Below are 12,460 nucleotides of genomic sequence, written 5' to 3'. Positions count from 1 at the left end.
AGATGGCCAGCGGCGTCTTCTGCGTAATAATACAACACTGCGGTCGCCAACCCGTCTGCCAAGCGTGGCGATTATGTTATATCCCCTCATAGAAATCTTTGAGGTCGGCCTAAGCCTTGCACCTTGGGCGCTTGTAGGCTAAAACGACGACATAATATTTCCCTTATCATTCAATATTGATATTCAGTTTCATATTTCAATTTTGATTTTCTATTCCTTTTACAGTTTTTCAGATCTGCGCTGATCTTTTGTTTTTATAAAAGTAAATTATTAGTCACGCTTTATGAATAGATTGTACTTTAAAGTACTTATGTTTTCCCAGCTTTCAACAGCTACCCTAAATACAGGTTCTTTCTTTAATTTTGACAATTTCAACTCATTAGACATCTTTAGTTACTTATAGTCTGATGGAGACAGGCGTTGCTACTTTGTTATACATTTCTTTTTTTGTCTTTTTCGGGGGCACCCTAATTCTTGTAAGATATTAAGTCCACGTTTCTCTTTTCCCCCTCCCCACCCTTGCTTAAAGAAAAGAACTTAAGAGGAACTTTCGGACAAACAAAAGAAATTATAATTATATTAAATTAATTTTGCTTATTAAAAATTTAAAAAATGGAAAAGTACCGATTTAAGTAATTATTGTATACTTTCATAATCACCCCAGAGGGCACTGCCAGCCCCCACAAAAATTCTTGTTGGAAAGTATATTAGTCCACTAATAAAATGCCTTGAAATAGTTGATAGCGTTCTGGTTTATATAATTAATATTTGGCGAATTTATTTATCCAACTATTTTAATTCTCCAATCCAAATCCCAAAAGCTTTCGCAAATTACCGACAAAGTTCTACACCTATTTCCAATCAACCTGTTTACAAGCGATTAATTCTATTGAAATCAGAAACGCCAGTAGCTTATGGCAGTAAAAATCTAGAGAGATAGATTGTAAACAATAAATCATTTTAATTTATAATAACTCAAGTTATAAAAAGGTTTTTTCTTACTAAATTATCATGCTTTAAGGATTAAATCCCACTCTACAGAATATTATTCGTTTCACAGATGAAAAGCATTTATTACAATGTAATTCTATTTCATTTTTTTTTGTCTTCTTTTTACTAGATGAAAACATCTAATAACACATATTTTTCTGGTATTAAAGATTTATTTGAATTATGATACGTTAGTTTAATTTTGATTTATAACAAATAAATTTTAACAGTTTTATTTTTAAGTTGTCTGTCTATTCAAATAAGAATGTAATTTTAAAATGTATTAAAACTTCTTTGGTAGACTTATGGTTACCGTCTTCACTTCTAAATAGGCATCCACGCAGTTAGGGCCGCTGAAAGAAAATAATTAGGTTATTAAAACAATAATTAATATTGTAAAAATTATAGTTTTGAATCAAAAATACTATAAACTTACTTTTCCCTTCCAAGACCCGAGTCTTTAAAACCTCCGAACGGTGCTTGTGGACCACTAGCCAAATATGTATTTACCCTGAAAAATGAAAGTTAATTTAATATCAATAACTACATTAAATATTACTAAAATTTTACTGAACATTACGTTAATCATACGAGCACAGTTATGTTTGTATTTACCATACAGTCCCTGCTTCCACATGCTTGCTGAACTGTAAGGCGTTATTAATGTTGGTGGTGAAAATACCCGCGGAAAGGCCATAGTTAGTGGTGTTCGCTCGATCAAGAACCTCTTCGAGTGTGTCGAATTTAATGATGCTTTGTACGGGGCCGAAAATCTGTGGAATAAATATATATGCGATTAAATGATTCCAGAACACCCAATCATAATCCTACTATACATATGTATATAAAGTACCTTTTGAAAAAACAGAGTACGGATGTAACCTATCAAGAAGGAGACGTTTAAATTTTAGAATGTACTAAATCTCACAATAAAACAAAAATTTTATAAAGTTCATATCGTACACAAATTGCTTTTCTTATATATCTATTCTTTAGTGTTGTATTATCTGTGCAAAATATTTTTGTTAAAATATGGCCTGGTCTGGCTTATGTGTACGTTGCCGTGAACTCAATTCACTTTATCTCAAGTGATAGCTCTAATCTAATAAGATGCGAGATGGGTGTAAATTTGCTAAGCTTCGGCTGATTAGAGAGCTTTGTAAAATGTATTAGATTGTCTGTGTTGTCACGTATTTTGACCACAACAATAACATTGTTCTGTGAATTAATAATTACTAGGTTGTTTTATCAACAACGATTAATCGTAAATTTAAAAGAAATTGATATTTTCATACCTCTTCTTTTGCTATAGTCATATCATCAGTGACGTCAGCGAAAACGGTGGGTTCAACGTAGAAACCGGAGCTACCAATTTGTTTCCCACCTATCAACAACTTTGCTCCCTCCTTTTTGCCCTTCTCAATGTAACCTAACACTTTATTCATCATCTCCCCATCGATCTGAAAAAACAGTTGTTGTTTTTACACGTAGGCACATATGTTTCATTTAAATGAAATTGTATTTATTTGAAGTACAAGAATATATTTAATTTATTCTGCCTGATTCGCCATCTTTGACGTCACGATTTCAGCATATCTTTAATATTCTACGCACCATAAACCATCTTCAGAAAACGGTAACAAAGGGGACGACATTGCGTATTATGAGTATTATTTGTACACCAAGATTATATTTATCTTAACATTTACGTATACTTTGGTATATCTAAATTTTATAGAGCTTATCGTGTTCACGTTATAAATGAAGTAACACAAGAGTCAAGCGTAATACCAGACGTCAATATCGAATTCTACACATATTAATTACGTTTAATTAGATTATTTTTTTTCCAAAATATTATTTATTTTATATTTCATTGCTATTAATACAATACGATCAAGGTTGCAAGTAGTCGGAGAAAGCGGGCAGCGCATGACTGGTCTATTTGGCGATCTCTGGCAGAGACCAATGCTTGGCAGCAAGCGTCTATCGGCTGACATAAATAAATGAATGAGACTTTAAAGATAAGATTTGAAAACTCATGAAATCTGCTATAGTTTTTGTTCTTTTTAATAAATAATGTATTAAAATTGTTCTAGACATAATAAAATATGTTTTGCATGAATAGCACATTTTTTTAATCAAAAGGAAAACATAAAATTACTATAAAACATAATTAATTGCATAGAACGCAACGTAATTCATTTGCCCACAAAGTGGACAGTCGATTTTGTTTGGGTCGTCGGAAGACGTTAGAAAAAAATCGTTTCTGACCGGTCTTATTAGAAATTTATGTGGCTATGCCGCGCAGTGAACCTTTTCATCATAATTCATCTATTACTTTTAAGGATAAGAACATAGTGTGTAACCAAAGTGTGTGCGGCTCTAACAAAATTATAAACTAGCATAAAATGTTGACTCCACGTGCGAAGAATTAAGAATACTGCGTCAAGAAATTTTTAAATATAGTTTAGGTTATACACATTAATTTAAACTTACCTGAGGCCCTTGTTCTGTTTTAGGGTTTGTTGGATCTCCAACTACTCGCTTTTTAGCGAGTTCCACGGCTCCTTGTACAAATTTGTCATAAATTCCCGACTGTACGAATAGACGTGACGCGGCCACGCAGATCTGGCCTTGATGGAAGAAAACACCTTGTGCGGCGAAATTCAAAGCGAGGTTTACTGCAAATGATGAAAATGTCCATATAAGTAAGGAAATTGAAACCTAATTCAAAACTACGTAATGAATTCTATAAAGAGTGCATTAGAATGTCAACTTGTTGTAACGCTTAATTGTTTCAGTTTAATTCATCTGCTTCTGATATGCTTTTCTAAATAAATAAACAAAAATTACTCACAATCCGCATCATCCATTATAATCAGAGGGCTCTTGCCGCCGAGTTCCAACGTTACTCGCTTTAGATTATTGACACCAGCGGCTTGTTGAATAAGCTTACCGACCTAAATTGATGAAAAAATCAGTTGCAAAAGTCGTAAAGTTAAAATTTAAAAATTTATTATTCAACCACAAATGAATCAAATCTCTTTTTCACTCAGAATTTCCGGTCTGTTCGGATGATAAATGTCACAGAACTAAGAAGAAGGGGAAAGAAGGGAGAAAGAAACTGCAGAACTACTCATATATTTTGAAATAGTTTAAAAGCGAACACGCCATTCCCAAGGTGTGCTAGCTATATATATATAGCAATGGAAGCTTTCTGTACATGATCTTGAATCCTATTGTAAAAGCGTAAATATTGCCCATAGAGAGAATTGCTCAATAAATTCTTGAAGGGACACAAAATTTGCTTTTGCTTCCGATGTTTAAATGTAAGTACTTACACCACATTTTCATATATATAGAGAGAAACGATGAATAATTTAGTACTATCCTAATTAAAGTCAAGACGATAAACTGACTGATGACTAGCTGATTTTTAGCTTAAGTATCTGCATTTTCGCTTTCTAAAGGACATTATAAAGATAAATATCTTACTTCAAGTGATCCTGTAAAAGAGATTTTGGCTACATCGGGATGGTGAGTTAGTGTTGTACCCGCACCGACGCCAAAACCGTTGACAACGTTCACAACGCCGGCAGGCACGCCAGCCTCTTGCAACAGCGCAGTTAAAGCCAGAGCAGTTAATGGCGTTTGTTCAGCTGGCTTAACCACGACAGTGCATCCTGAAACGATGTTTACAATAAATTAAAATGATAAAGATTATTGCGGATGAATTTTAATAAAAAGTATTTTTATTATCATCGATGTATTTTTGCGCACACGCAATAATGTTGTTATATATATAATCTGCAATTTCTAATATAAAATTTAATAATACATTTCTAAAATTTTACGAAGTGCAATGAAAAACAATAAACAATTTATTTTGATCTTAAATATAAAAGTAAAAAATAAAGGGATAGATTTAAATAGAAAATGCCTATCAGAAAAAAAATAAGATGTGTTCGCCTTAATAATTAATAAAAAAACTATATCAACATTAATTCCCAAAAAGTATTAGGACTTGAAAATGAATTAGTCACTGATAGGAATCATTATCATGTTACAAAAAATAATCCAAAAAACAATTATTTAATGGTGATATAAAATAACTTAGTGGTCAATTCTCATTTTAACCTGACGCAAAAACACTTATATAAACAAAAAATTACCTGCAGCTAGAGCAGTTATGACTTTATTGATGTACATTAACATAGGGACATTCCAGGGCAAAATTAGACCACAAACTCCAACAGGCTGCTTTAATGTGTAGGAGAACAAATCGCCACCTGAACAAAAAAGTCTGACTTAGTCTTTTTAATTATATTCAAAAATTATTTAACCCTTAAATATTATATAAGTAATGATGACTTTTGTGTTGTAGTTTTAAATGCCTTTTAGTGTAATTTCGTGTATAGTTAATTTTACCAGTCCTAGTAAATTTAATATGAATATTAATTATATACACACGAAATATAGTTTAAATATTACTCTGTCACTAACACAGTAAATGTTATGTTTAATTTGAATTCAAAATATACGACAACCTAAATAATACAATTAGGTATATTCTTTTGCACGTTTTTATAAATTGCAATTTGTATTTATCTAGAACAACCGTAGTCGAGAGAGTCAATAAAGATCGATAACGATATTTATTGACCTCTAGGAAAACTTAAAGTTAAAAATGTTATTCTGTACCCGTATTTCAATTGAAAATATTGAGCGCAAACGAGTTTTTTTCTATACAATCTAAACTAAATCAAAGCTTTCAATTATCGGGAATTGACGTCAATGTCTACAGACAACAGAGATAAATTTGAAACTGTTATTTGATATTGTAATTGATAATATTGAAACTAAGGGTTACTTTATAGGTAGGTACTTACAAAGCTTGAAATTTAGACAATCTATAAATGTGTAATTAATTCAGATAACATAAAGAATGATAGCATTAAATATCGCCAATTACGTAAAAGATATGTTGTTAGAGACAGAAAAAATGTTCTATCAAATTATGTCGTTCGAAACAAAGCGTGAATAATTTGAGAAGAAAAAAAAATAAAAAAAAAAATATTCCTTTGAATTTATACCACAAACTTCTTTTCATTTTTGAACAAGGGGTTATATAATTTCTTTCTATGTAGTCTTTCAATTGTGTCCATATAACAGGTATTGTTAAATCATCGTCTCTCTGCTCAATAATCGTTTATTATCATTCATATACGTACGATAATGTGTATTGCTTTTATAAATCTTAACAACAGTGACATTGCCGCTATCAGCCGTTTTACTCAACACAAGAAACAATATTATCTTTAAAAATTGATTTACTCTTGGTGTAAAAATTAAAAAAAAATTCCCTTGGGTTTTAATATGTAACATGACTTGATAGTTTGCCTTACCTTAGTCGGAATGCATTTCCAGCCACCACGTACACTTTTCGAAGTGGTAATACTGTACTAGCAATCCATAAGTCGAGTACTCACAACCCTAGCAGAGGTTTTATCGTGAGTTCGTGGGCCTAGTCACCTCACGGAGCGTTCGCTTAAGCGATCTAAAAGCTCGGCAGCCCACTAATCTGTTAAAGCTGTAGTTTGCAGTGGCCTGCCTGAGTCGAGGTTCTCTAGGGAGCTTTGGAGCTTCGCTACCTTAAAAGAGGTTTTAGGAAAACCGCCCGCTCACACACGCGACATACCCAATCCGGAGTATGCCACTAAAAAATTATTTTCTTTATCACCGGTATCTTTCTGTCAACTTGCCTTGCAATCATATTTATTAACCTGATTTAGTTAGTACATGTTAACGGGATTACTTGCCATGTTTAGTTGATGATCTCATTTACTTATAAAACGCTTCTGCTTCGCGAAGGTTCTATAATACTTTTTCCTTTATGATAAGAATCTAACATTGTTTAAATTTATCATCACATATCTACACGACTGCCTGCAATACTTGGATTTTTTACATTTTGCAATGTTTTACAAGATTTTTTTAACATATTTTTATTCATCATGCATCTTTCAAAGTTATTAATGTTATTTTAACGCACCATTATAAAACGTTAATATTTAAATGGCGATTAGAGGTCATAATCTGAATTACGTATATATTAATGGATTTATAATAGGTTAGCTGAATTTGCAACTAGTTGATGAAGTCACCAAAGCGACATGACATGCATTAAAAATAATTGTCGAGTACAATTGTATGGTTCTGGAGTAGTCGTCTATACTAAACGCTACGTCAAGGTCAAAACAAGTATTTTTTAAATAACAAACCCGACTAACCGTCTCTGTTTACCAATAACAGCTACGTTATTAACTTAATAATACCACTGCTACATGTTTTAAATTACATATTGATTTACCCGAATAAACTGCTGCTCTTTGGCACATTTAACAAATGGTCAATTTTTTATTACCCGACCCAGCTTTCATTTTGTAAAAACCAATGCATATCTTACGCACAAATTTACATACATATGGTTGTAATTTAAAAGATTGAATGTATAGCTTATTTGTTCTCAATCAATATATGGTATATCCTGTCCAAAATTTAATCCGTTGAGTTTCAGATATAATAAATAACGTAATGCATAAAAAGCGTTTTCGAAATTCGAATAACTACGTATTAAAATTTATAATTGTTTACTATCTCTCAATGTAGACTTTAAACTGCTAGAAGTAAAAGTCCTGTCGCCTACCAATAGCAAAAACAAATAAATGTTACATTTCAAAGTGATCACTTTATAGATCATGATTGGAAATACATTGGGGTAAAAACTTTAAAGCTTTTTGTAAGCAAAAGACCTATAGATCTACCCTTTTAAAGCTTTTACATCTCTAACCAATTACCAAATAAATACAAATTTTATTTTCTTCATGTTTTGTGACGAAATTAACCTTACAAACTTCTTTGGTGACAAGACATGGATATGTATGGCGGGCATTTATCTATATGTCGTGGTTCGCTTCATCGTTTTTCTTTTAATTGAAATTTATGGCTTCTCCATTGTTTCCCGCAATTGTCTTGAGATGAAGATTTAGTTCGCCATTTCCTGTTAAACCGTCTAAAGTGGCATTTACAATGAATATACTTTTGAATCGGAATCAAGCGCCCGGTGTTTGTAAAAGGAATGCATACGTCTTAAGTTATATATATTTATAAACGATTTCCACCTATGTACTCGTCATGTTATCTTGGGAACAATAAAGCTTAGAGGACATGAAATTTGATAGGAACATTCCATTCGCTCAGTAGAGATCAAAACGAATTTTGCGAAATTTCTCTCAGAAGATAGAAGGTTAAACGTAGGTTCTATAAAAGATTGGACATTTTCAAACTGTCTATTAAATGTATAAAACAAGGCCCATAATTTTATAGGAATTTTAAAAAATATCAAGAAAACATTTTATGGCTCCTAAGGTAGTGTGGCGTGGTGACGTGGTAAGGAAACGGACAGAAGAGTACTAGTTCTCTTATAAAGCACATATTATGCTTAATACATCGAGCGAGAGTTTTACCCGTCTGGGCAATCTCGAATGTCAGTTAAAATTTAGGTTCCAGGGTTCAATATAACCAAACACCTTATGGATCATGCACCCTGGCAAAAGTAGCGCTTGACGGTATCCTATTCCCATGGAGTATATAGTGTAACAAGTAAAAGTATATAGTGTAAAGGCTTCTTAAGACATCCTCCAGCATAGTTACTACGAAAGCCTGTATACTGAGAGACTGGGACAATGCGTCTTTAGCGCTAACCATACCTTAGAGAGCGAATCCAAAAGGAATCCTCTGTGAATCACGTAATTTGTTAATAGACGAAACAGTATTAAAAGCTATACTCACTTATAGGTACAGTATCGCCTTGAATTTTATCGGCCAAAGAAGCCAAATAGCGTATAGTTTCGATTGCCATTCCCATAAGGTGACGAGAATTGCTAAGCACCATCCCATTGTTGTAGGATTCTAATTCAGATAGATAGCCGGCGTCACGCTCGACCAGGTCAGCAAACTTGCTCAACAGCGTCCTGCGCTGGGCTGCGTCCAGTAGCCGCCATGGGGAGTTCCGGTGGAAGGCACGCTTGGCCGCCGCCACTGCTAAATTAATATCAGCCTGAGAAGAAACACATATTTTATTAGAAAACCATAAACTAAAACAGCTTCTTTGACATATAAACCGAGCGAATTTTAATCATTTATATTGATAACAGGCTGCGCAAAATCGATCATCGCGGTGATATTTGAGGGAGGCCTATGCTTGGCAGTGGACTTTTATAGGCAGACATTATGATTATGATAATATTAATAACCTTCGTTATTTAAAAAAAAAACCATTGAAGCAACGATAGTGAAAAAGTAAAAAGTAATACATTACTTTTTATTACATTTTTAAATATATCATATTGAATGAAATACATGTATTTTTAGTATACAAAAATACACTTCAAGAACTGGAAGATATTCGATTGGCGAATAAATACATAGTTTCCATAACGCTAGACAATTTTTTCGCTTAAATATTTATACAGCTTAACCTAAACCAATGTGTATTGTATAGTATGCACTCAGTAACATTACCAATTTTCTCAGAAAATATATACAAAGTAAATACTAGAAGCAAATACAAATTTTGTGTATCAAAGACTCAATATCATTGATTCAGTAATTCTCTGGGCAACTTATCATAATGATATTAGCGAATAAACGCTCACGGCCAGACGGTTTAGCGCTGCCAGCATCCAGTGTCTCCCGCTACCATAACTATTTAGACGGTTCAATGTAATGCAAACAAGGCCAGAGGCATAGATCTCCCTTAAAGATTGCATGGATAACCGGTTTTGCGCTGGCCGCATCTAACGTCTTCCGCAATAGTAGGAGGCCTACCCACGTCGCGTCTACCGGCTCATATTCTCCTCTCGAGAACATTTTTTCAGTAATTATATTGATTTAATTAGCCGCAAATTAATTTAAATGAGTTATTACTATGAGGCAGTATACGTTGCTTCATAGTAACTTTTACACTCTATAAGGGTACCAAACAATGTTTAGATTTAAAAGATTGCTATTATTATTATTGCCCCTATTGCTAGATTTAAAAGAATCTGTCGAAGAACGTCAAAGATGTTAATCCCCTGGAATATATCGGTTACTTTCAGTAAAAGAAAATCAATTATTGTTTATTAATGTACTTTTAATCAATCGAGTGACGTTTTGTCCTATATGCAAAGATAAAAATTAAACATAACTTTTTGACCATCATTTTTTCATACAACTGGATTCATTTTACATATCAATCAAACGGTAAAATTTTTAATAGAAAATTTAGTAAGGAATACACAATTCGTTTTTCAAGGCTGTTTATTGACACATAAAAAAAATATTTTGTTTATATTTTTAGTTGTCATAGACTAAGAATTGAAGACATCCTTGTAACTACTTAGCTTGTGAACGTTAACAGAATTAATTAAGGTGATACCTGACATCCGCAATCTTTATCTCCATGATTTTTTCTGCGATAATTTGTATTTTAAGTTTAATAATCTACAAAATAATCGCCTATTCGTTTGTAAACAATATATATCAACTAAAGTTATAAGTAAAAAAATATTGGAATACCAAGTTGAACATTTTAATAACAATTTTTTAATAAAAATCCAAGGTTTATCTAATTTAAGATTGGCCATTAAAACAATTTCCTTAACGGAGAGTAAGAAAATAACGTAAACAAAATTACAAATTCGTTTTATATTAAATGAAATTAGTGGACCTGTTTACGACAAAAATCAATAAATTGTAATTAAAAATAGGGGAGGGAAAATATTTTGGAAGCAAATAATTTGAAATATTTAATTATGTATAATAGTTTGCATTTTGACCTGATGCCTGTGTATTAAATTTATTGTGTATTGCTTTATAATGTTTTAAAAATACAAACATATAGTACATAGAAAAACACGAACAGACAAATACATTTTATTTATTACTCGTAAAATAAATGTTATTATCATGCTGTAATATTATTTTTTCTGTCTACGTTAAACGCCTAAATATGTTATAAATTACATATAATTATCTAAAATATTTTTTTACATATTGATCTTATCAGAAAAACAACGGGGACTGTACACGATATATTATCTTCTCTCTATCTATCTAATCGACAAATATCGCAACCATTTAATTCGCAAAGAAACAGAAAAAATGCTTGAAAATAAGCGGTCCATTTAGTGAATTAATATCTCATTCTGTAGAGCTAGATAATGAAGGGATCAAGTATGTTATGTTAATATGTTATGATATATTATAATTACCTCATCACCCTCAGCAACCTGTGCGATGACGGACCCGTCGTGAGGATTATACGTATCGAACGTTTTACCACTGACGGCATCCACCCACTTGTTGTCGATGAACAACTATGTAACAATACAGGGTTTTCACATTTACACTTTGTATTATAAATATTATTTACTACAATAAACAATTCAATATTCTATACATGTAATCACTCTTTCCGAAATATTTTTTAACAACTATAATGCGATTTATAGTTAAAAAATATACATATACACGGTTTTCAGTAAATACACTTACACTTTTTTGTTATAAAAATTAATTACTACAATAAACAATTCAATATGTTTTACTAAATATGTAACAACTCTATCAATATTTATTTTAGAATTATATCGTGGCTAATAAATTCTTACAAATCAATATTTTTTATACTTGAAGATAATAATAGAAAAAATCTAAATAATATATTTGTTAACAGTTTTAGTAAAAATAAACATAAAAAAAGTAAATTATATGTAATTATAATACCTTAGTGTATTTAATCTGTGGTGCCATAACTAACGACTGTACTCCTAACAGAACAAAAATCGAGTGATGATTTTGTGAACGACGATAAACATTTATAGATAAGTCATGCTAGTTCGTCAAGTCATGCTTATGTTTCAATAACAGACAACTACAAACTGATTATAAAAAATCTTGATATCTTTACTGCTTTTATGAGTTCTGTATACCAAATGCTGGCGAATGTGCCAATCCCTGGTAATAATTTCTGTTTCATCTAAAATTGTTTAAAATATTAAGTCTTCAGAAATACGCAGTCTCAGAAAATATTATTAAATTCTATTGATGAAAAAAAATGTAACAACACGATTTCTTTTAAATTTCGAAAGAAACAAAACTACATAAACAAATTCAGGATTTATCTTATCACAATGTCACCTGTATTATCACTATGAAATGTTATGTTTTAAGACATGCCGCACGTCTTGTTTATAAGAATGACATGGTAACTAGCTTTAAAAAAAAATGTAATAAATCAGTGTCCAAACAGAACCAAATATATACCCGGGATTCCCAAACCATTTTAGGCAAGGTAAACCTTTTCCAAAACGAACTGATACGTCAGACATCCTTCGCCAAGTTAATTTAAAAAATTTCTAGT

General features: G+C 31.8%; 1 protein-coding gene across 1 annotated transcript; it reads right to left on the bottom strand.

Annotated features, from left to right (window-relative positions):
• Positions 1-1,249: 1,249 nt before the first annotated feature.
• LOC137931888 (aldehyde dehydrogenase 1A1-like) lies at positions 1,250-11,915 on the bottom strand. The gene is made up of 11 exons (XM_068775408.1): positions 11,824-11,915; positions 11,310-11,414; positions 8,845-9,112; positions 5,166-5,282; positions 4,489-4,676; positions 3,851-3,953; positions 3,490-3,674; positions 2,286-2,450; positions 1,606-1,763; positions 1,427-1,501; positions 1,250-1,343 (listed from the first exon to the last, which is right to left on the bottom strand). Exons 1-11 carry the CDS (start codon positions 11,848-11,850, stop codon positions 1,274-1,276), a joined length of 1,461 nt encoding a protein of 486 aa, XP_068631509.1. The 5' UTR covers positions 11,851-11,915; the 3' UTR covers positions 1,250-1,273.
• Between the last annotated feature and the right edge of the window lie 545 nt (positions 11,916-12,460).

The sequence above is a fragment of the Battus philenor genome, unplaced genomic scaffold (genome assembly GCF_028537555.1).
Source record: "Battus philenor isolate CCGP_79_NKW_IND1 unplaced genomic scaffold, ilBatPhil1.0.hap1 SCAF_8, whole genome shotgun sequence".
NCBI lineage: Eukaryota > Metazoa > Arthropoda > Insecta > Lepidoptera > Papilionidae > Battus > Battus philenor.
This window is presented reverse-complemented; position numbering and strand designations above follow the sequence as displayed.